Raw genomic sequence first — 26,381 nt, 5'->3', positions numbered from 1 at the left:
TACTGGTCTCCGAACTGTCCCACAGTTTCTACCTCATTTTAATTTGGATTCTACTCTCACTGAAAACGCATCAGTCATTGCCACCAGCTTGCCAGCCAAGACAGGGTGCGTTCCACTTCTGTATGAAGAAACCAGGGGACTAGGAAACTGTGTGTGTGTGTGAAAGAATGGGTGGGGGGTAGGCATAGTTGAATGGTAAAGCCGCTCCCTGGGCAACCAAGGTCTGGCAGAAAAGCACAAACACACAAAGTAAGTATAAAAACACGTACTACATACATATAAGAACTCACACACACAGAGGGTGTAGGCAGGGAGGATAAATAGGCTGCAAAGAACAGGTCAGGGCACTGAGGTAAGTGTGAATGTAGCGGGCTGATATAGTGTTCCTGAATGTGTTTGTTCATAAAAGGTTTATGTCAATATGTGTATGTGTGAGTGCTACTGGACACACTTTCTCATTCAAGGTAATAGGAAGGTGTGTCCAAACTTTTGACTGGTACTGTACATTAGAAGAAGAAGAAGAAGGCACAAGCAATTGCTCTCAGCTTAGTACATTAAAGCATTCTGGTAGATTACTGATCCTACAATCTAAATAAAATGCCTGAAATAGTAAAATAATTTAAATTGTATGTTAATTATATTGTCTGATGTTTGGTTCTCCTCCTACTTGGCACTAAAAAACGACTAAAAATTGAAGATGCCCCCAGACATGTTTTAAGACATTAAAATACTCTGCTTTGAATAATAATTTGTGTCTGATGTGGTTTTTCCATGGAAAAAGTATAATTATCTGATTAAAAATTCTTAAAATGACATCTACTCCCTCTACTTCTTTATCCAGAATCTATGAATATGAAATGTTTTTCATTTCAAAAGTTTTCTGGATACAAGATGTCTCCTACTTCACTAAAAAGTCCATTCTCAGTGTATGTGCACTGGAAGTTTCCTCATCACACTCGTGTACGTTGTGCACTGGACCTCGACTGGCTTCCAAACTACTTGTGATGTCACAAATCATGCTCCTAGATACATGTCTTAAACTTAAAGATTTTTGGTAAGCACAGAAACGTTCCACTTTCTGCAGATGATTGTGAAAACAGCCTTCTAGTGTCAAATTCTGCACATATTGTACATTATTCTGCACAGTGAAGCTCATACATACAACTGAAGTAACAGTAAGCGAAACACATTTTTGAGTGGAGGGGGACTTTACATTACATTATGGCCAAGGTCTGGCCGGGAAGAGATGGTCTTGTTCCATGGTGGTTAGGTCCATTTTTGTACTCGGTAAGGGTATTAGCTTAATGTCAGCCTGAATTTCAGCAGAATTTACTTGGATATCCATAGGGACATAGTTGTCAGTGCGTTCTGTGTGCATGAAAGAAAGAGTTGGGGACAGAGTGAGAGAGAGCTAGTACCCTTTGCCAAGACATTTCTGGACACTGCTGGTTCTTTCTGTCCTGTCCTTTTCATTAAGTTAGTTGTGCTCAGGCTCAGTGCACACACATGGATTAAGTGGGCTTAGTTATGGAAGCTCTATGGTTGCAGTTTTTCCCTTGTCTAAAACTTCTTTTAGCAGGAACGGTATGTGTTTTAGACATGTCGTATTAGCTGTATCAAGCCGTCTGATTTCTGTTATCCCCGTTGGGCTTTTGGCCAATGTGTAAGCAGGAACTATTGACTGACTTTGTACAAAGTCCATTATGCCTGGGAAAAATATGCCATCTTTAAGGCCCAAAAACAAACAAGCAAGCAAACAAAAAAAGGAATGGAAGAAAAGGTGTTAATATGTTATTCTCTTAAATACGTGGACATTGACTAAATCTACTGATGGTAACAAAAGACCAACTTTTCAAATGTGTATTTAACTGTAGATGGTGAGTGGATTTATGAATTTAGTGACTGCAGATGTAAAATTATTTGGGGATATGATATACATTTTGTGGTTCATAGCAGTTAGCACCACAGTGAAGCAAAACATGCCAAATATGGTCAGACTTTGTTGCTTGTTGATTAAACCTTTGTTTTAAGGAGTGTTTGAAAGATAGTCCAGTCTTAAGTGAATTTATTAACTACACTATAGTTGGAGTTCCACCGTACTAATTAATTAATTTTACAGATCATCATTTTGGCACATAATGCCTTCTTCAGAGGAAAAAAACACGAGTCATCTCAGACGGCATTGGTGCCAGGTGACTCAAATTAAAGATCTCACAATGCAATCAATATGAATATAGATATTAAGTACATACAGAGTAAAAGACAGGTTTCCAGAGCTTTGAGTGTTTGCATCCACATATTTTTTCTAATTTATTTTTGTTGATTCCTAGAATTTGGATGTATGGATGTTGGAGGATTTTGGCAATGACTGACCTCTCTGTGGACTCTATTTCTAGGTTCATGTTGATTGCTCCTTGATTTGAATCACCTGTTCTATATACTATATATTTCACTGAAGGGCATTTGCATGTGTTTTTTTTGTTTTGGTTTTTTTTATGCTAAGGAAAGCAATATATGCTGAAACACCGCTGCATAGAGCCCCTTACCTGAGAGCCAGTACCTAACTAGAATAGGTGAACATTTCCCTTCAGTTTGTTATTTTTAGCCAGCTTGGCTGCACAGTGTCACATGGTCGTGGGACCAAGACATAACCATTAGAGCCCGCCTCTGTTGAGTTAGTCATGTGTTGCCTCACTGTTTTTTAGATCATGTCTTCAATACAGGCTATATTTTGAATCTATGTTACATTGCATCTTCTAATATGAAGTCCCAGTGGACCCATTGGTTGCACTTGTATTTGATAATTGTGACTACACTCATTACTGTAGACCCAAGTGCATTAATACTGCTTTAAAACTGTCGCAATGTGAAAATTCATTATGCACAAACAGGAATGTGCCTGAGGTGAGATTAGATTTGAAGAGGTTAATTTGTGTCTGTGATGAGTGTTAGCTGAAGGATGCTTTGTCAGCGTTCTCAGCAAGCGCTAACCCCAAACCTAATCTCTCTCTCTCTCTCTCTCTCTCTCTCTCTCTCTCTCTCTCTCTCTCTCTCTCTCTCTCTCTCTTTCTCTTTCTCTCTCTCCCTCTCCCTTCCACACACATGCACACAACTCATGCACCAAATCCTTTGACTGCATTTGTAGAGCAAGTTGTTTGATGTAAGTAAGACATTTAATTGATGAATGGTGTAATAGGTGTCATTTGTTATATTACAATCCTTAACTTCAATGGCAGCAAGGTGCCCCTGTTACACAGTACGTATCACGCACTTGTAATTTTGATTATCTAGGTAGTTGCTAGTATTAGCCATTGATATGAGGATGAACAGTGCAGGCCTGGAGAAGACTTGAGAGTGCAGACTTTCAGTTTGAGTCACATTTTGCTTTGAGGGCTAAAAATTGTGTTTCCTATCTATAAATCCGGTTCTTCAAGGGCATGTGTGAATATAGCTCCTTATAAGAAGATACATACCGTACCATATAGTCTGTTTAAGCAAGGCCAGCAGAGATACTCCCACCCTATCACCCTGCACTGATTCAAGTCTGGCTAAGTGACTGATTTATGGAATATAACGACTTTAGGGAGTGAAGTTTAAAGCTCCTCATACGGCATGGCGTACTGCTTGCTAAGACTGTCTTCAATATTCATTCTTTGTCTTAAGTTCACTCTGTACAAGTTCAAGGTCTGTTATTGAAGCAGTATGCCTCAGTTCTGTTGTCTGTTCAAACATTATATAATCTGCAAATAGACTGTGCTTGTGTATGCCAACACACGCACTTACACATGAATTTGCTCACACGCACACTACCTCCACCTGTCCTGCTGATCCAGAGGGTGGCCTGTGTCCCAGTTGGACCTGCCAGACAGGTATGCTGGTGAGGCAAGTGAGATTTTTTTTATTCACACAGTTTCCAAATGCAAAATCTCAGGTGGATGTCCTTTGGCCTCAGCCCAGTCAGAGATGTGCGAGTCGGTGTTTCTTTGTATCGGCTAATCTATTCATCTGGTGGGTGGCAGGAGCAGCAGCATGGTCCTGCAGTTTGGAGTGTTCTTTCCAGTAGCCCTTTTGTTTGTCCACTTTGTGTCCCTGCTTTCTTCAGGAACTCATGCCTCCCTCTGAGAATTATTGTCAAAAATGTAACACCTTATGTTATTGTGGAATTGTTTTGAGTCATCCTCCCTCCTCATTGTTCAAAGAACATCTAGGTGAAAGGTACTGTTACAAGAGTCGCATAGCTCTGTTAAGGAATAGGGCAGTGTGTAATGTGTGTGCGTAGCAAGTGTGTAGTTGAGCGAGTGGCAGAAAAGTGATGGTGAATGCAGAGCAGAGGAAAAGCTTAGCAGTAAGTTGTCAATATGGCAGTAAATATCCAGTTCAGGCTACAGTTTGTCAGTTAATAAATGCTGCAGCTTCTCAAGACCAAGAGGCCCAACAGGCTCGTCTATTGAAGGGGGTTAGCCCCGAAGTTAGCGACAATGCGTTAGCCTAACCTGACCAGGCTCATTTATGGTGGACTGACCTTTAAGGTGGACCAGCTATTCTCATTTTACTGTTAGTCTCAGCCTCTCTTAAACAGAGAATGGAGAAATGTCTGGCTGCTGAGTGTCTTACAAGTTTTTGATCAACCAACACCCCCCTCCTCCCGCTGCCCCAAAGCAGTCAACCTAGAAGAAACACTGCCTCATGCACTTGCATGCACCTCAAGCAAAATCCAATCACTATTGTTTGTTTAAGTAGCCTCCAGTGCTGGTGGAAGTCTGTAGAGGGGCAACTTCTGGGAGCTAACCAATCAGAACAGTGTGGGCTCATGGGAGGAGGGCCTTGAAGAGACAGGAGGTAAAACGGCCTGTTTCAGACAGAGGCTGAACTGAGGGGCTGTGCAAAGGGCCAATATAAGAGAAGAGTTTTTTACATTGCAAAGATATTCCCCTAGAGCCTCAGAATATAAATATAGACCTGGACATGTGTATGGTATGTCCTCTTTCAATGTGTGCAAGATTGTCCAACAGACTGTGTTATCTGTTGCAGATAAAACTACTGCTCTCATAACTTGAGGACCAATGGAAAGTGCTGGATTGGACAGGCCCTTTTTTTTTTATTCGTGTTTTTAACTTGCCTCTTAATTTGACCTGCCTATCACATTTAATTGCCATCTGAAAAGTGCATTTGCATGTAGCAGTATTCCAGTGTGGATCATGTGAAATCAAACGGGTAGTTTACTGATGGGCCTGTGCACAATTAATACACAGGTGGTAAACATGATGATGTGATCAGATTCTTAACTGGTGTTTTGAATTGTCTGCTCAAAATTCATACCTCTGAGATATGTCAGTGGAGATATAAATGAATGGATCCAACCAGTGTTGATACTGGTGCTGCATCTATGATTTTTTTAAAGAACTTTTCGACAGTGTAGTCTTGTGTTAGCCCTTTTTTAAGCTTAGTGACGTCATAACTGCCTACACTTATGACATGACAGCCAATGACATGAATGTACTTTATCACCTAATTAAAACTTTCTGGCTCCGCATGTGTGACAGAATAATTATTACTTTGAAAATACACCTTTCCCTTGTTGCCTGACTGAATCTCTGCCACATCCCTCTAGTTACCACATTACCTATTGGATCTTTGTTCCTACTGCTCTCTTTGCTCTTGTCTCCTCAGCTTTGATAGTTTTCATGAAAAAAAACCTTTTCAAGTAATATATTTATCAGTGAAGAGAGAAAGGCTTTTCTCTTAATTTCAGATGTACCATTATCTAGATATAAGATCGTTCTGCAGCGTGGTTCAGTGCAAAGTCCATGTAATCTGTGTTAATTGGGAACAAATTGAAATTCTATTCAGTTTGGTGATTTGGTGATTCTATTGTTTATTTCAGTTAACCTCTGCCTCCCCCCCCCCCCCCCCCCGAAACATTTTTGTCTTTTTTAGGGTGGGGCAGGGCATCTTTAGGGATGGATAGTAGTATATCAACAGCATATGACACATAGAAGTGGTATACATCATCTGAAAGCTGGGAACTTGAAGATTGCGTGTCAAGTTTTCTAGTCATAAATCTGTAATAAAGATTGTGTTGGGGTTAGGCACCTACTCTAATTTTGAAAGTTTAGAGTGTATAAGGGCTTGGAACGTTATGATGGAAGTATATGATGGCCATTCACATGCCCAATTATGTCTCATAAGTTGTTGCACCAATTTTTGGGTTGATACCATTTGTTACACAGATTTGGTGCAAAATTTAACCATTTTTGACCACTGAAGAATTGATAAAAATGATCAAAAATCCCACCAAAATACCACAATAAGACACCAAGACCTTGAGGAACTACATAGAAAAATTCATGCTGTGATTTGGTATCAAAAACATTTTTAGATTTTTGTAAGAATTGCATTTTTCGGCATTTGGATGGTGAGCACTTCTGTTCTGGAAATTGCTCAGAAACCCCCTTATTATCAATATACCTAGGAAGGCCATACATCATCTGAATGCCCCAGGTCTGTAGTTTGTGGTTTTAAAGTTTCATTTGGCTGTGATTATCCTAAAGGTCACAATAGGTCATTTTATACAGTGAGGTCAAGTTTAAAAAATGGTCTCACTACAACGAAATGGCTACTGCGAGGATTAACATCATCTCACATGAATAAAATTAGGCTCATTGAATCCACAAGAGCTTCAGCTATCCAGTCATAACCATAAGGACCCAGTACGCACAAGTATTTAAATGCACCATTTTTAGAATAGGCAAAAATAGCACATTTATACAACATACAAAAAACTGCATAGTTTTTGCCCAAAACTACATGGGATTAGCATGAAGTGGGGATGTCTGTAAAGGAGAGACTTGTGGGTACCCATAGAATGCATTTTCTTTCAGATATCTTGAGGTGAGAGGTCAAGGGACCCCTTTGAAAATGGCCATGCCAGTTTTTCCCTCACCAAAATTTCTGGCTAGTTATCTGCTAATGTTTCACCAATGCACATTTGACACTCACACACACAAATAGACTTGAAGACAAATGCATAAAAATTCAACTTTAGCCATCAGCTTTGGAATGTAAAATGTTGAGATTACATGTCGTATCTAAAAATAACACTGCTGAACTGCTGTGAAATAATACAAGAATAACCGCCGAGAATATTTTTGAGTGGATACGCATGTCGGTCTATAGGTTATTTTACATACACACCCCTCTGCTAATGGCTCAACAGTTACATGTTCACAACATCAGATCTTATTTTTGAAAGGATAAAGTACCGGTGTAAAACCGACTCCTACATGCAGTGTTGCAGTATGGGTTGTTTGTAGCATTAATGTTGCTAGGCTAGCAAGTATCTGTACCCTATCTTACGCCTGGCGCAAAGCGGTGCCAAGCGCAACACAAATGTCTTTGCTAGTTTAAGACTGACGCAGTTGTTTTCCCGTCCAGCGCTCATGTTGTTTAAATAGCAAATGCACTTGCGCCCATCAAAGCACCCATGGACGTGTTGGTCTTAAAATGAGGTGTGGTCAGGCGCATTGTTGGCGCATTGCTATCTTGAGGCAGCAGAGAGTGATTGCGCTATTGACCATCAAAAACCTGCCCTGAAGTCAATGGCGCAGTGTTTCACTGTTATTTTAAGGGTGCATTATCAAGACAGTAATATGCGCCTACATAGGCAGCTGCACAACATACACTCTGCTTGTTACACACACAGGACGCACAGCAGCGCACAGACATGCAAAAGATTACAAATAAAAGGATTACAATGTGAAAGATTATTATAATAATATTTATCAGAATTAACTAATCACAGTAATGACGGACAATATATATATATGTATATATATATATAATATATATATATATATACACACACACACACACACACACACACACACACATATATATATATATGTGTGTGTGTGTGTGTGTGTGTATATGTATGTATGTATATATGTGTGTGTATGTATGTATGTACATATATTCGAATTATTATATATATTTGTACCTAGAGCCCGAGTATGTCATGCCATTGAGAGCTACTGGGACTAAACGCATTGAAAAACACTTTGATGAGAAGAAGGATGAGACAAAAGTCAAGCTAGCTCTGACCACCAACTGCTGGACAGCTCTTACAATTGAAAGCTACGCCACAACTTTTCTTAAGAATTAACTGGTTAGTTACCGGTTAATGGATGTCGGTCTGTTGAAAGCAAAATTAACTGAAACTGACATCCCTAGTGGTGCCCCCTTTTGTTTACACTGAGGTTCTTCCCTAGTTGACAACCCTTCACTGTCAAATTCCCACATATACATATATATATATATATATATATAAATAAATAATATCTTCCCAATGTGAGCCAAGTTGTATTTGAAAATACTTTGTTTGATCTAGTACACTTAAGTAGCACATATGGGTCTTCCCAGGACACAAGATGGTGTGTGCTGTTATTGACAATATACTTGGCACTTTCTGAGAAATAAACTTCTTCCATCTGGTGTTCCAATTCTTTAAACACTCACAAATGTAGCCATTGTTCAGGAAAGTCAAACTTTTTTGTTTGTTTTTTTTTTCTTTCTGGAAAACCACAGCAGTGACAGTAAATAGAATAGAAATATTGTAGATTCGTGCCAGGATAGTTTTGTTGTCCCCAAGCTTCTGTGCCCTATAGCAATAACATGATTTGTGAGTGTTTATTTAAATCAAAAATTGTCATTGGACATAATCAGAGAGTAATTACTATCCATACCAGTCCAATCTGTTTCTGTGCAGAGTCTGTGTGTGTGTTCATGTGTGTGTGTGTGTGTGTGTGTGTGTGTTTGGTGTGTGTGTGTGTGTCCCTGCAGTGAAACCTCTAACCCTCTGGACACAAAGCTCAGTTCCTTTTCCTTCAGAGCTGCTGGCCCGTGAGGACATTGTGCTTATACTCAGCGAGGGAATGGATTAACTCGCAAAATAACATAGCTTTATTAAATCACAACTCTCCCTCAGACCCTTTCTCCCTCTTTAGCGTCAAGTTTGCTTAACAGGCCCCCCTCTGAACCCCACTGGCCTGATCTGGGGCCCCTGACAAATTAGTGGCCTGGTCTTTGTGCCACTCTCTCACTTCATTACAGTCTTGGACTCTACTGCTCTCACAGCATTGTACTTGTGTACATGGGGGGTGGGGGGTGGGGGGTGGTGTGGGGGGGGGGTCACAGGCATGGGAGGGTGTGTATACATACTATTATTCAGAATAAATAAAATAATACATATATACATAAACACACAAATTATATAATGAATGACATATTCAGCTTTTCTAAAAACTGCTGATGTACCTCCCAATCTAAAATATATTATTTTGCACTGAATTTTCAAAATAGCTTTACACGACTTCATACGCTAGCACATGATAACCCACTGGAGTGTCTATATCATATTCATTATTCTACGGTACAATGTGTTTAGTGACCCTTTTCAATATCATCCATTTACTTTCAAAGCCCATTGCTATTTCAAATTGAGAAGAAGCTGTTTACATCACTTCCAATTTCTTCATTACAAATGAAAAGTTGCTGCAAATGAGTTCATGAGTCATACAGCAAGTGACGGCTTTGAATCACACTGAGAAAATATATATGAACCTATAAATGGAAAAATTGTGTTTCTCTGCATTTCAGACAGGAAATAGATCACTAGAAGCAAAATGGAAAAAGTTGGAAGGTAAAGTGGAAACGTCTGCGGCTGAACCTCCCTTTCACTCTGTTCTTGTCCTCTGCCAGATCCTGTTCAAGTTTCCTTCACTTTCACTTTGTTGAATTAGGATAATTAACTCTCCTGACACACTATGCAAAGTAATCAAATCTTTGCTTTGGCAGTACGTGAATTAGTTTAGAAGTCTGATTCAGTGTGCTCTGCCCTCTTTCTCTCTCTCTCTTCCACACCTTACACCCCCTGAGGTTGGCATTTATCCATGATTTTAATGAGATGGGCTATAAGAACGATGAACTTACCTAAATCATTCAGAACAAGGGAAATCTTCTCTGGCTGACTGATGCTGCCAGAAAGAAACACACATTAAGTAGTGAAACACTGGAGACACTCAGACCCAACATTTATTAATTGTAAATGAGTTCAGACAGATCACTGAGCGGAGACATGAATGTGCACTTTTTTATTCTCATATGTACACACAAGGAGGCACAAACATCACTTGTGAGTTTGGTAAGTCAGAGCAAAAACATATCATGCAAATTCTCTGCTCTAGCGCCCAACTGATACTGAATATTTCAGGATGACACGGATATTTGAGAGCAAAAATGATAATTACATATCCAACATATGACCTAAACAAACATTTTGCCTGACTATTTCTTGCCAAGGCAACTAGCAGTGACTTCAGGAAGTCCAAGCCAAGAAATAATCTGGCACATAACCCCTCATAAACTGGCAAATTGTTGTTTCTACACCATAGTTTTCAAATGGATTAAAGAAAAGAGACATGAATTGATTACCTTTAGAGGTGCCTTTAGTCAAACCCAGGTTACCCAGTTTCCCCTGTTTCCTCTAAACTAAACTAAACAAAGTTAACTGGATCCTGGAGGCAGATTTCAGGCATTCAGACATTCAACCTTAGTTCTGCTTCCAACAGGTCAAAGAATCGATCAAGTTTAAATTTGGCAATCAAATTTGTTCTGGGTAGGGCCTTCTGCAGTAAATTGTTTACAGTAAACTTATCTGTGTTCTCTGGGCAAACTTTATAATAGAAACTGTTGCTAAAGAAATTTAAACATACACTATCTGGTATATTGGCATTTCTAATCTGCAATTTGTGTTACTTATCATCCAACATACACCTCAATACAATCTGCCATGGGCTAAAAACGGACAATAATATCGGCCATGCTGATGTATCAATCAGGCTTAGCTCTGCATGTGTCCGTGTTTCTTTACTAAATGTATAAAATAAAAACAAAGGGACCTTTCTCATATTTAGTCATATTTAGTAGTTGTTTTTTTTTTGTTTTTTTTACCTCAGTTGACCTCAATTTACCTATGCAAGTTGACAGCTACTTCAAAGCTGTAGCTGATACATATTGGTTGCTCACTGCTTGATACTTGTTCCCAGTCTACACATCCCCAATACGTCTGTTTTTTTTTGGGTTTTTTTTTACCTCAGTTGACCTCAATGTACTGAATGAAAACAGTAAGTGTTCCTCGTATTTTGCGGTTATTTATGATGTTGTTTTGGCTCAAGACATCTTTCCTCGTTGGTGGTGTAACATTGGGACATTCTTTAACTGACATGGTTTACAGAGCCAACAGCATGCTTCTGAGGTCGCTGGCTGGCCAATGACATTCCAGCTGCTCCCACGGTAACCAGCAGCGGGGGGAGGAAGGGCTGGCGTTCAGCGTTAGAGCATTGTTTCATCTTTTACACATTAAAGGGGACTTATTACGCACATTTCCAGGTCTATATTTCTAATCTGGGGCTCTGTTGGAATATCTTTCCATACAGTTCAAAAAAGTCCTCATTTGTCTTATACTGACCCTTTATGAAGTCCCTCAGTTGTCAGTTGCCTGTCTGAATCAGGCCATTTTAGCTCTTGTCCCTTTAAGGGCCCCCTCCCGAGGAGCCCACTCTGTTCTGATTGGCTAGAAGTTGCGTCATAGCCATCCTTTGGCCGCTCAAAAGGCGACGTAAACAAACCATGAAACAAACTATGGTTGTAGTAGGATTTCACTTCTTTTTTCATTCTTTACTCGAATTTTAACTTCTCAAATACATTTGTACACTTTTAAGCCGGATTCCAATCCAAAATATGCAAGGGGACAACAAAAAACAACACATGGATAAACCTGACATCAACTTGTTGGCAAGGTAGAAAAAACCATTCAGGGCAACCTGTCCTGAAAAAGTGTTCAGGGCAGGTTGAAGCCCTGGCTTTTGACTTGCAAGGAGCATTTTTACATATATTAACTTCAAGTTTTGGAACTTGGACTATGTTTAATTTATATATCTGACATCATAATATTATATAAATAACAGAAAACCACAAGAAAGCATTATATGTTCCCTTTAATGACCAAACCATGTCTACCTGCTGTTTTTCTGATTGTACACCTGATTGTTTTAGGATTCTGAGAAATGCTGATGGGGAAACTTCTACAAACTATGTGGATGTGGGTAGAGGGGTGGTTGAATGTGTGGTAGTCTGTCTGAGTGTATATTAGGTAATCAACCTAATGGTGAGCATTGGCTGAGCATAGTTTGAAAATTTAAACTCATGCTTTGGCAATCTAGACTGTCCTGGGAACTGGAAAAGAAAGAGCTTTACAAAACCAGAGTTAAGTGAATTGTGTCAAAACTGAATTGGCTGAAAATGTCTGGTCAGGATTTGTGAGGTTCAATGTAAAGACTTTAGCTTGAAAAGCTTAGTGGCAGAATCTGCAGAAGAAGCAAAGAAACTCCTCATACACAACCATGTGTGTGCACACACACACAGCACAAAAGTAGTCTCACTGGCTGCCAGATAAGCTAAAGTAATAACAGTGCCATCTCAGCTAATTTTAGCTCTGTATTGAATGTGCCGCCACTGGTATTCATGGCAACATTTCTGGCAGAGCTTAGCTGTACGTTCCGTCTGTATTGCCTGTCTCACTCTTTCTTATACTCTTTTCTCACTCTCGATCTTCTTCTCCTTCCTCTCTCTTTTCCATGCTGTTCATTCCTTTCCTCCTCCCCTTCAATTCTTCATGAATTTCTCCTCTCCTTTTCATTCACCACTCTATTTGAAGGCTATCTTGTCTGATTTGTTATGTGGGTCCATAGTTAATGCCTGACTTCTAATCTGGGAACCACCACAATGATCATTTCCACATCGCTTTTTGGAGAATAGTAAAGCCTCTTTCAAAATTAAACATCTGTATATACTTGCTATGATTGGTATTTTCCCTCCAGCCTGTCCTGCAGTTTGTGCAGCATGAAACATATACATGAAGCCTTACATAATCCAGAGTAATGACCACTGAGAATAAACTCTGTGTATGCACCAGATATTAGCACCTCCACTCTCCCTGTTTTTTTCTATGAAGTTTTAAAAAAAAACTTTTATTGCTCAATGTGTAGAGCTAGTTGTGTGACTGAGACATCCTCATTAGCCTACATACTGATAGAAAAGTGCCAGTTTTTACCTGCTGTCTGGCTGCACTGCACCACCCACAAGAGTTTATTGAAAACCAAATTCCTCTTATTCAGTATATTTGTAGGAGATCTTCTCATGTAATCATGTAGGCAATCCCATTTCCATTCCCAGTCTTGTGGCCCTGCCTGCCACATTGAGATTGACCACATCAATTTTGAATGGATTTGGTCCAGCAACAAGGAAGCAGTTGGCTACCCCATGGTACAAACATCAATGGGTTGGCATGAGAACACATGGATAGAAGCTTATTTCCATGAAACATTACGTATGCAAGTTGACAGCTACTTCAAAGCTGTAGCTGATACATATTGGTTGCTCACTGCTTGATACTTGTTCCCAGTCTACACATCCCCAATACGTCTGGTTTTGTCTACAGATGCTTTTTTTTTCTTTTTGGATAGATTTGCATAGTATAAATGAGGCTGGTATACATGTCAAGTTCTCTGTTAGAAAAGAGAGAAATACATCTTCATACACTCTTCAAATGCATGATGGTCATGGGAAGAACTACACAAATCAGAACATTATGGGCATAGAACAAGAAGCACAATTTTACAGTGAAGTCCTTAATTCCCTACTGGAAAAGGGGATACATAGAGCTGGTTTAATTTCTTTTTTTCTATTCTAGTGCCCATTCCTGTGTTTTTGTAATACCAAAAAGATACTTTTTTGAAAACCTTACTCACATAACAAACCCTATTTTTTATTTAACAAAATAAGCTGGAGTTTTCAAATGGTAAATGTCATCTAAATACAGGCAGCAGCATAACTTACTAAAGTACAGTATAAAATTAGCAGAATTGTCATCTAAGTCAGGAACAATCTGATCAAAGAACAAGTAAAGAGTCCAAATCTGAGCAACAATTTGATACCAGCCTTCAGTAAACAGGCATATTTCTGTTGGTACCAAAAAGTATTGAGGTTCGATACCCAGCCCTGTGTATACAAAACCTTGTGTATATAGGGCCCTATGAAATCCTTTTTAATTTTTTCCAGATTCCATTCTATTTTCTCCCAAATTCCATGTTTTCCATTTTAATTTAGCTGAATGCTGTGGTGGATGAATAAAATTTCAATAATTCAATGAGAAAGTATTCAAACTTTAATCATACATTGAATAAAATGAATATATATATATCAATGAATTGGTAATGATACAACACAACATCGCACTAGTTTTTAATCAAAGAAAGTGCTTCAATACACAGTACACTCGGACATTAGCATGAAGAAGTGAAATAGATATGTAAGAACTATGGCCTGAAGTAATCCTTCATATTTTTGTGAGTGATGGCACTGTGCGCCATAACAAATAATAATCACAAAATAGCATTGGTAAAACGAGGCTTATAGTGAAGGGGTTAGAACAGCAATTTGCTCATCCTCCCAAAGTCAGGGTGAAGCCACTAACCAGCTGTAGGGATGGGTATCGTTAGGATTTTATCTTTATCTTATCCATACCCTTATCAGTCCGGTTCATACTCTTACTGGTTCTTTTTCATTACTAAAGAATTTTCATTTTTAAAAAAAAGAGTAAATTTAGAACAGGATTACAATCGATTTAGGCTATATTTTGGATATAACAAAATGTTGTTTCTAGAGTACCAACAGTAAAGATTACAACAACAAAGACATTATACACACTCAATAATATCTTACTGTAAAGAAATCTAAAATGTCAATAAAACAAATAATATTCATGACATAAAAATAGTGAGTGTTCATTTGTCTTAGGAGCTATGAAAAAATGGTTAGGTGCTACGCCTAAGTCTTATAATGGTAGGGAAAACCCTGATTTTTATAAATTGTATCCACATTTTGGCACATTCCACGATAGTTTTACATTTTATTTCATTTTTACTATCAAATTCCACAATTCTGTCCATGTTTTTGGCAACACAGAAATCATAGGGCCCTATGTACATGTGTCTGGGTACTTACTCATTCAAGTGCTGTATGTTCAGCGCAGAGAGAGTGTGTGTGTGTGCGTGCATGTATGTGTGTATGCCTGTTTGCATGTGCTGTAAATGTTGTTAAACCAGCAAAGAGAGTGTGTGTAGGGTTACCTACTATGTGTTAAGTTTTCACTCATTTTCAATTTGAAGAGAATAAATGAAGAAACTTTTAACTGGTCTTATATCATGAGCTCTTTTCAATACATCGACCTCTGTCTCATACTTCCAAAGAACACAGACAACTTCTTACTGATAAAATGAGGAGTGAAGATGCCTCTAGGGCAGGCTGTGCTCCTAGGCAACCCCCTTGATGCAGTTTGTTTCACCAAGCAGATGAGGGCCCAACAGAAGGCCTCTTAGCCGGTATGGCCGTCTTGCTTCAGAGCTGGTTGATGGAGGTCCAAGTCGATACATTGGTCCTGGTTCTTGGAGCTTCAGATGTGAGCCAACAGTGAATTACAGCTTCTGTCGACTTCTTTTGATTTTGGCTGAGTGTTGAATAAAAATTAAATCTGGCTACAGTAGCTTTTTCCATTTAGGCTCGGGTAATTCTGCCGGCTGGATGAAAACTTCACTTACAATGTTACAAACACGAGGTTTCTTGGTACCAAAGTAAGAAACACAAGAAGAAAACAGTTCCTAGAGTTCAACGCTGAGGTGCATGAAGCTTGTTTTAGAAAAAGTTTAAAAGTGCGTACTTAGGCGAGCAAAAAGAATATTTAAGGAAGACATCTAAAAAACTAAGACAAAATAAAGACAGTTTCTAAGCTCAGAGATGAGGACCAGCCTGAAGCACAGGAGTCAGTCAGGCTCTTTTATCAACTTAGCCCAGGCAGGCGGAATTTTGGGGGTGTTTTGGGCGTGGAGAAAATGTTTCCTGCTGAAACCTCTAAAGAATATGAATTCTTTTGTTCTCAAGGGACAACATGGTTTGAAGCCTAAGATGGCGGCTTCTCCTCTGTGGTCCGAAATGGCGGCTCCTGATTTCCTAACTCCTGATTCTTAGGGAATTAAAATTTGAGTTTTACACGCAAAAAGTCACATACTTCAAAGATCACTATAGTCAATTAATCATGATTTTAAATAAATAAAATAAATGGTAGGTAATAATGTGTATTGTATTAGAAGAAACCTCACAGTTTAACATTTGGTCTTCAGCATAATTCAATCATTCATTCCTGACGACTTTGATTGTTAAGATGGTTTCTGATACTGCCAATAGATAAGTAAAAGTAGACAATGCTTAGTTGATTACACAATGAAAATTAAAAGAAAAATTGTAGTCTTACACACAATATACTAATATGCTAATATAATTGTCCTCATGGTTACTACGGTCTTAAAGTGTCCAAAGACTTTGCTATCTATCTATCCATAGTCAATAGATGGCAGTGTTGTCACGCGATGCAGAATGTCTCACCTCTGGATTTTAGTAATTCATCCATTGTTTATTGTACAGGTATCAAAGTTAGACCATTCTTCAGGAAAACCAATGCTGAGCAACATTACTTACTGAACAATTGGACCACTTAATTCACATTAAGTCAGACTTGGCTAAAACAGGGAATACACCAATGTGAAGTCAACAAAGGAATGCACTCTCAGATTTTGTAACAGTGAAGATAAGCGAAACCCAAATGGAGTCTTTCTCCATGTTAATGTAGAGTTCTCTTGACTTGCTTTCAAAAGATTCAATGACCCAAGGGTCATTTAAATGTTTTGATGTTCAGTTGTTAATTGTAGTTATCTTGTCAGCCATGGTCTCTGGCTAGCCTCCATTCTGTCAGCCTCACTGGGAGAGGTGAAAAGGCCAGTCTGAAAGTTTGGAAAAACACTTACCTACTTCTGAAATTAGAGAAAGGTTGTGTTCAGAAAAAAGTCAAAAGCAAACAGGGCTTTCTGCCTACATGTGACAGTGGGACAGGAAGACAGAAAGGGATAAAGACAGAGTGTTAGGTAGTCATTTTCAATACTCTTAATCCAAAGTGGGGGAAAAGTCATTCTTCTCAATGATTCTTTATAGATTGGAGAGAAAAACCTTCAATGGCGGGATATTTTTAGCTTTCAAATTTTGTAACCATTCACTTCCAAACCAAACTGAAAGAAACATCCCTTTAAAGAGAGAGAGAGAGATAGAGGGAACGACTGCAGACAGATTAGACATCCAGGACAATATTGTTGAGAAAGAATAAGTTTTCAAAAGAAAAAAGGCACAGACAGGGAAACACTGAACATTGTGCTGACTCAGAGGACCTACTGAATATTTCTACTTTTAGGTGTTTAGGTCATGCCCTTTCCAACAACAACTTACACAGGACCATGTAACATTTCTGTAACACTGTGCAGGCACACCCAGTTTTACTGTGGTCTGACATATAATGCTTCTGCATATGATGTGGGAATCAATCATGGGAGACAAGGAAGTGACACATTTCTGTAAATTTAGATTTCTGATCATAGAAATGATTTTAAAGCAACAGAGTTGACTGAAAACCCACTTTTGCAAACTCAATTGGATACATAACGTGTCTAAAAATGTCCGACATGGCCCGTGATGTCTTGTTCCTACGCTGAAATTTGATAACTACTGCCCCTCCATGCCAAGGACGAGTTAACAAGTGAACAATCTCTCGCCTTGTGCATCTTACATAACTTTTGCGATGCCTGTTTTCACGTGCCAGATGCCAGCTGCATGAGTATTACGGCATTAACTATCCTAATGTGTTTGAAAAGAGTCAACATGAAACTTTTCCATAACACATTGCAAATTTAGTTGTTGTCTTAGAAGGACTTTACAGAAAGTGAGTGGATGTGTTTGTGTGCACAGTGTTCCCTCTTAAAGACATTTTAGAAGGGCCCTTGTGTCACTTTTGACCCTCTCTTCAACCACTGAGCCACTCTGCCACCTCCTGATAAAAGAGAAGAATTAAAAGAACTGCTACTGCACTGTTTGTAGTGAAATAAAACCATTAAAAAGACAGAGCCACCACACATTTATATGTATGATGTACTGCTTGATGTTTTAACAAAATCACTGCCTGACTGGCTGGTATGGGCTCTATTTTGGGAATGGTAGAAGCCCCCACTCTCACTCTTGTTGTCCTGTGCTGTGACTCCTCTGCTTGCCCTCTGGCTACATGCCTCTTGTACTGTGCAAGAAGAGCACTTCACACTTCCCCAGTGAAACCAGAACTCTACCTTCAGCCTTCAGACTCATGCCTTGCCATGTCCTCTGGGCTATTTTTACTCCAGCAGTGGCTAGTCCTGCCAAACCTATACCACAGCCTACTGAACTGGAGCTGAGCTGTTAGTATGCATGTGTATGTGTGTGTGAGAGAGAGAGAGGAGTAAGTGTATGAGTGGTAAAACTGTACTTTTGAAAAGAGATGTGTGCAGAATAGGGCTGTGGCAAAGTATTATCACAATTAATTTGGCAACAATTTAGATCATAGCCATTAATGGATACCGTATGTAATTTTGGTGTATTTACAAATAACTATTTTACAATATTGAAGTTATGAGGAAAAAAGTGGGATGAATGTACAATGATGTTGCAACTAATGATTATTTTCATTATCAATTAATCTGTCAATTATTTTCTCAATAAATTGAGTCATCCTTTGCTTTATAAAATGACAGAAAATGATGCAAAATGTCCATCACAATTTTCCAAAGTAACATCATTAACATTAACATCATTCTTGTTTTGCCTTCGGTGCTTCAGCTGGAACCAGATAATTTTTTTCTTAAAAATTTACTCAAAACAATTGATATACAGATGCCACTTTCTTACTGTTAGTGATACAGAATACAGAACAGTTAATACTGATAGTTGCTGTGACAAGATGAATATTGGTATTGACCAGTTCGAGTACTGGTTATCATTGGAATGAACATACCAAATTTCTCACCACCTTCAGCTATGCTTAGTCAGCCAATGCCACACAGTGCCAGTGGACAGCCACTATTACCCAGCCCTTGTAAAAGGTAGAACAGTGTGACAAATATACAACATTAAAGAAAAAACTAAACTACTTTGTTCACTACATGACTAAACATGTACAACCCTCTTAGTAAATTATACCATCATGGTAATATTAGTCACGTTGGGAAGAAAAAGAGCATGAAAGGCTCTATAATAGCTGAGAAGTGACAAAATTCTTTACAAATGGATTCCTGCACCTTTTTGAAGCAGCTCTTAAGTGCAGCTACAGTTTTCTCAACTCATCTCCGAACCTTGAGGCTCCATATTCACATCCCAAATTCCTTTTCTCTCCCTCCTCTGTTCTCTGGTACTTCTTCTGCCTTTCTTCTTTATCTAATTCTCTCTCTCTCACACACACACACTCTCTCGCTCTGCTTCAGTGAAATACATCAAGGAGATGTCGGCCTTCTTTAAAAGCTCGGGGTCCCCTGGGGCCGCTCTCCCATGGGACTCTCCTCCCTCCACACCTCAGAGGGGGACTGAGCTCTCTCCTGCTGAAGTGAAGGAGCCCCGCAGCATCCCACTGAAGATGTGCCAGGTGTCACGCAAACAGTGCCCCCCGGACACAGAAAACAGGTACTGCATGTTAGAAGTTCACTGCTTTACGTAATATTTGATATTCAGTTAATGGGGGAAATCTGACAGACCTGAACCTCAACATAAAAAAATGGCTTAGAGAGAATATTGTAAAACGGACTTGTTACCCTGTCGTACTCACATATTCTCTTTGTTAATATCTGAAAATATCCTCTTCACCTTGGGCTTTTCTCTCTTTGCCACTTGTCTTTGATTTCTCTAACTGCCCCTTTTCTCTACCTCTGTTCCTCTTCTCTCTTGGCTTTCCTCTCTCTCTGTCCTCATCTCCCCTGCCAGGTATTTCGAGGTGATTTCGTCCAACAGAAAGAACTCTATGTTCCTGCGGGCAAAAGACCCAGCCATGGCCCAGTCCTGGTACAATGCCATCCTGGCTGGGGCTGCCAACCTTTTACCACGAGTGAAGGAAGAGATGAAGAGCATGCAGCCTGGCATGGAGGTCAAACATCTGGGCTGGATTACAGAGCAGGTATGCAAGAATACAGGCAGATATGGTCCAGACTGCCAGACCTGCTCTATAGTATTTTATATTTTGTCCTTTTTTTAATGCTGATCTTAGTTTTTTTTTATTTTTATGGTGCCCTTGTTTTGATTGTGCTCTACTACTATTTCTTTCTGTAAATTAGCTTATGAGCTAAAGATAATTTTCCACCCTGGCAGAGAGGAAAGTTGTAAGTAAAAGTTATAAACTGCATGCACAAATACAGATCCATGTATAGTTGTGTCAACTGCCAGCTGATCTCCACCGGTCATAAGTGTGCCGCGTATGGTAATCATATAAAGTACCATCATTTTCGCAGATTTCTTCAACTCTGCTACAAATGTTCATGTGTGCAGGTGGCCCAGGGCCCAGAGAGACCAGTATTAGCTGTGCTGACTGATAGAGACCTCCTGCTGTATCCCTCCTTTCCTGAAAGCAAAGACAGCATCAGCAGTCCCACCAAGAGTCACCCGCTCATCACTACCAGGTTCACATGTACACACAGACTGTCTGCGTATATACACATCTACACTACATACTAGATATGATCACACTTTTGCTGTCTCTTTTTTTCTCTGTCTCTTTTTACACAAACACATCATGTAACATAACATATTCACATGGTATTTCATGAACTGAACAGATCTGTTCCTCACTCTGAGCAGCCCAGTTTTGAATTAGGAGACCTTGGTAAAAGAGCACATGCTCACTCTTTCCATAAGTGGACTTTTGGACATTTTGCCACATAACGTCACATTCATTTGGAAAACATTAGTGGATCCAGAACCTATGAGTCATGTGTTTTTCCTCCCTTCTCTCTCCTCTCTGCATTTCCAGCTCACTCTCCAGTTTTCTCCACCAATGTAACATTTTTCTGTAACACACAAACGTCCCTTTATTTGATTATTTGGGTCCAATCTTTTCTATGAATCTTTATTCTTTTGATCCACATTTTTCTCATAGTTTCTCCTCTCCCCTTTAGACTGGTCCACTCTGGCCCAGGAAAAACTTCTCCCCTCCTGGACTCTGAGCTTTCATTTGGCCTGCGTTCAGGCACTAAGCAAGGCGTGGAGACCCATGTGTTCAGGGTGGATTCTGCCAAGGAGCTGTCCACCTGGACTCATTTGCTGGTAGAGGGCTGCCACAATGCTGCTGAACTCATCAAGGAGGTCACAACGGGTACAGATACAGCCAATATTTGATTCCCATTTCTTTTTACTGGCTCGCTTTACAGATTAGAAAAATTCAAGTTTCACTCCAAACTATCAGAGGGTACAAGGAATTCGCCAGAAATTACTGAGTAGTCTTATACCAATGCTGACTTTGGTAGTCATTGTTGTCTGCCAGTGCTGGTGACCTTGATTCAGCATTATCACAATAAAGGTTCAAGATTTGACTCCTGCTAGGGTCACCCGCTGTAGAAATTGGCCACTTTGAGGCCTAATCCATGATCTAAATGTGGAAAAAAAACCTCAAAACGCAAGACATTGTCTGCTGTCAACTTGACTAAATAGTCTTTGTGTTAAAGGTTTGTTTACATGAGTAATGCAGTAAAGCAGATCTAAATATCTATATTCACACAAAATATATGAAGAAATGCTGATTTTATACCAATAAAACAAACTCTTCAGTCATATCTGTGAATAAACCTAAAATCTGTTTCATCCTAACAATCACTGATTGGGCACAAGATTTGGTTTCTGTTCATTAGACACAAACATTTCCAGACATAGTAGGGGTTTGTCTCACAAAGCAGGATTAAGAGTTGGGTTTTATTGTTCCTTACACAATGATTTAAGGACTGTACTCTTTAGCAAAATGTCCTCAATAGCTGGAGATTTCCTCTGGCTTAGTTTTTATAAAAGATTCATGTTTTTTAGAAAGGCATCCTTTTTGTGATACAGTAGATATTTTTGTAGAGCTAGTAAGAGGAGACAAATTACTCACTCAAATTACTTTTGGCACCCAGTAAAACCCAAAACAATCTATATACTTTAGCCTATGTTCCAGATTCTGCATTTTATCTCCTCAGCAAATTTAGTTCTGGAAACTCAGGAATCCTGCTTTATGAGACCAGTTTACATACAGTAGAGTAAAGGAATGTTGTTACATTGCCCTCTGCTGGTAGCATGAGGTGGTGCAAAAAATATTCTGCAATAACCCATTTTAGTATCAGAATTAGAAAGAGTGTTTTATTTATCTTAGACACATTTTCTTTTCTTGACAATAAGCTTTATTTGAATAATACTTTTTTATCATTTCAATGCATCGAACTGTCACATACACAGGATCCTGCCAGGAATTCTGGATGTTGTACTTTACTGTAACACTGAGCTCAAGAAACATGTAATATCAGTCTGGACTTATTCAAGAACAAGTTCAGCTGGGGTCTTTTGAATCTTTACATTACTTTTCTCCTTTTGTTCCTCCTCTATGTAACTCTTTTTTTTCTACTCTGGCAGCCTGTAGTTGGAATGGAAAGGAGTGTACCCTGGGAGTGCACATTGATGAGGGTTTCACGCTATTCACCGAAGAGATGGGTGTCAGGAAAAGTATTCTTCTTCAGCAGCCCTTCGAGCGCCTAAGAATGTCTTCAGACGATGGAGTTCGCATGATGTTCCTTGACTTTGGAGGCCCTGAGGCCGAGATTGTAAGTTATGCTGCCTTCCATTCAACTTTATCTAAAAGTCGCAGTATGTACGTTGTATCATTACCACCATACATTTGAGCTATGTATATTGAATATTATGAATTTAGCTTGAATTATTGTAAATAAACATGACAGTTGGTGTATGCAAAATAATTGCTGTATTCTCTGAAAAACAAGAAGACTAGAATCTACCATCACCCTCAAATTAATTTACAGATATTTAAAACATCCACTGAAACTACACATGTAAACTGTAGTTATTTATGTTTTCTTATGCTGTTTGAGAGTGTTGTCTAATTTTAAGGAAATCTGCAGGATTAATACAACATTTGAGTGCGAATGAATTAAGTAGTGTTAAATTATCTCAGTAACAGGACGCAATAGTTAATCGGTAATGTTTTTAGTTTTAGATCCATCACAATGCTATTAGTTTACAAAAATCATACAAACAAATCACGAATAGTGACAAATCTATGTTTTTAACAGTATTCAAATGTCTTGCTCATTTTATGTACTGACCTACTTATGTAATAAATTTTAAAATAATTTTAGAAGTTAGAGGTAAGCACTTTTATTTGTCAAATTCCTCTAAAAAATTTGCAACATCCATATATGTTGATCATGAAAAGAAGCAGTGTCTGATAAAAGACATAAAACCATCTCTGTGAGATATTAAAAAGCTAATTTCTCCCCTCCTGCTCTCCCTCCCTCTCTCTCTCTTCCTTCAGCAACTGGACCTCCACTGTTGCCCTAAGACCATAGTCTTCATCATCCACTCTTTTCTGTCTGCTAAGGTCAAGCGACTAGGCCTGCTGGCATGATAATGGCCAACTATCCGGAACATCAACAATAGGAATATTCAATAAAACACACAGTCCAAAAGACTTTGGAGGATGGAGCCCAGGAATAGTTGCTGACTAGCCTCTTCTTTTCAGCCCTTTTAGGCCTCTGAAATTATCATCTCTGGTCAGGCTCCTCCTGGTCTTCCTGGTCTTTAGAGGAATGAAGAGAAACTGCAACATTGATGGACCTTTGTTGAACTTGTAGTTGTATGGTAAAGAGAGAGTTTTACAGATGGCATAAGTCAATGGCCATTTGAAACCTGAGATCTGTCAAATCTGTCACAGTAAGTCATGACACTTTATGATGGCAAACTGTATGATTATGACAGTCTGCATCTTAATGTTTCTAAGCTTGAAAGTCCCAGTCATTTGAATTTTTTGCCCCATTGTTTAGTTTAGTTTTGTTTCATGAGTCACAGCAGGCCTTTGTCATGAGCATCCTTTCATCTTTCAATCTTTGCTTTATGTGCTGTGAACAGTCATAACAAAAGTTATTTCACAAATGTCCTGATTGATGTTGGACAAACTTTTTTTTTTATTAAGGCAGCTTCAGTGGAGTGACAGGATGACATGACTGATCACTACATGGTTTATGGTCTGTACTGAACAATGTACACCATACAACTATTACGAAATGCTGTTTATGTGGATGCTTAAGTTGCCTTTACCTTGAAACTTTACGAAAGGAGATACATCTCATGCAAAATCAAATATATTTTTCATTGTATTTGAACAACTCTTCTTTTGTTTTCGCCTCTGTCTCTTCTCCTTTGTTTGCTCAAAATCAATGGCCTAATATATAAAAATGGACTAACAGTAAAATATAAAAGGCTTTTGTTTTTATGTTTTAGCTTAACCACTCAATTAGATATATGCGTTTAATTCTAACAAAAAATTGACTCCCATCTTGAGTCTAGAGATGGACTCAACATGGAGTATGATTTAGGAGTTCTACTGACCACATGCTGTCACATAATCATGTATTGATAGATGACAGCTAAGCTAATTCTCCTGTATGGATAAGCTTTCAAGTATACTGAGTTCAGCTCTTAAATAAACATATTCTGTAGTACAAAGAGTTTTTGTCTGTACTCATGAATTTAATTACCAGAGAGGACAAATGTGCTTCATCAGAAAGTACTGATGGTGCATTTTTACAAAATATGTCCAACATTTAAATATGTTAATGATGAAAGACTTTGAGGTGTTTACATAAAAGTGTTTGATCATTTCTCCTTATGATTTTGTGTCATCTGAACATCCAAGACTTGGGGCCTTCTCTCTCTGTCCAACACTAAACAGACTTGTATTAATATATATTTCAAAACTAAAACTTGTTTGCTTCAAGAATAAAATGTATTGTATATTCTTATTTAAACAAAGGTGTGCCTTGCAGGGTTGTTTGTATATAAACATGTAATAAACTTTGTTAACTTTTACAGTTTTACTTCTGGTTTATTGAACATAAATGCCACATTGATTGTTTTATTCCTTTTAGTTTTTGTCACTGAGGTTAGACTATATGGGTTGCAAAACCATTTTTAAAAAGTAAAGTAGTTTAAATATTGAACTGTAAATCATACATAACTCAAAACTTAGAACTAGAAAATTCAGTTTTAAAGCCAGGTAACTTAATAGTTAAAGATCCCCCCCAGATATAATAAATAATTAAAAAAAAAAAAATAATAATAATAATATAAAATACTCTGGATATTAGCAGATAATTTGTGTATAATTTTTTTGCTACAAAATAGTTTTTCCATAAATAAAGAAGTTATACCTGAAAATTAGTATTCTTAAAATGCCATCTACTCTTTCTCCCTCACTGAAAAATCCAGTCTATAAATATGTAAATATTGTTCGTAAAGTTTTAACTGCTGGATATGCAATGTCTCCTATTGTCTCCTACTAACCTGAGGCTTCAGGTTTCCACATCACACTTGTTTAAGTTGCATACTAGACGACGATTGGCTCCAAAGTACTTGTGATATCACAAATTATGCTAGAAGGTACACATCTTAAACTCAGATTTAGGTTGAGCACAAAGAAACTCTCCCACTTCTGCAGATGAATGTGAAAACAGCCTTCTAGTGTCAAACTCTGCACATACATAATTCTGCAAAGTGATGGTTTAAAATCAACTTGAAGAAACAGAAAAAAAACATTTTGAGTGGATTGAGACTTCAAAGCAGCACCAATAAATAATTGCAGGTTTTCAGCTCATTGTTAAGGTTTTTATCTCATTTCCGAAAAAGTAAACAAAAAACAACTCTGATAAACTCACTGTACACTACCTGCACAGCACCAATCTGCAGCCGAAGTTAGTGACATAGTGGAGCATTTAGGTTTTCCTTCAGGAGCAGGTGGAGACCAAAAAAGCTAAAAAGAGAGTGAATATTGGACCTACATTTGTAAAGTGACCAGTAACACAAAACCAAACTAGAAAATGCATTTCCTGCAGAAAATGCGTGTGAATGCTGGCAGCTGAAACAAATCACAAAGCATTGCTAAAAATGCTACAGACTTGTTCAGCATCCCCATCTGTACAATTTTGCTGAATTTAGTTACTATGGAATATTACATCTAAGAGATATGGCAGTTAATGAGTAGTATGGTGGTGTTTCACTAATGGCCATAAGGTGGGGCTATTGGTGCCATGCTTCAATATACCGTGCATATGGAGAACTTGTGTACC

At 38.6% G+C, this 26,381-nt stretch overlaps 1 protein-coding gene across 1 annotated transcript in view; it reads left to right on the top strand.

Annotated features, from left to right (window-relative positions):
- Positions 1-25,125, top strand: part of snta1 (syntrophin, alpha 1) — a 36,486-nt gene extending 11,361 nt beyond the window's left edge. The window contains exons 3-8 of the mRNA XM_042405920.1: positions 19,500-19,695; positions 19,993-20,182; positions 20,551-20,681; positions 21,177-21,373; positions 22,657-22,844; positions 23,573-25,125. Of these exons, the coding sequence (XP_042261854.1) occupies positions 19,500-19,695; positions 19,993-20,182; positions 20,551-20,681; positions 21,177-21,373; positions 22,657-22,844; positions 23,573-23,665 (995 nt within the window). The 3' untranslated portion in view covers positions 23,666-25,125. The remainder of the gene's footprint in view (positions 1-19,499; positions 19,696-19,992; positions 20,183-20,550; positions 20,682-21,176; positions 21,374-22,656; positions 22,845-23,572) is intronic.
- Positions 25,126-26,381: the final 1,256 nt, after the last annotated feature.

Source organism: Thunnus maccoyii, chromosome 3 (genome assembly GCF_910596095.1).
Source record: "Thunnus maccoyii chromosome 3, fThuMac1.1, whole genome shotgun sequence".
Lineage (NCBI taxonomy): Eukaryota > Metazoa > Chordata > Actinopteri > Scombriformes > Scombridae > Thunnus > Thunnus maccoyii.
The sequence above is the reverse complement of the archived record's forward strand: the minus strand, read 5'-3'. Positions and strand labels throughout refer to the sequence as shown.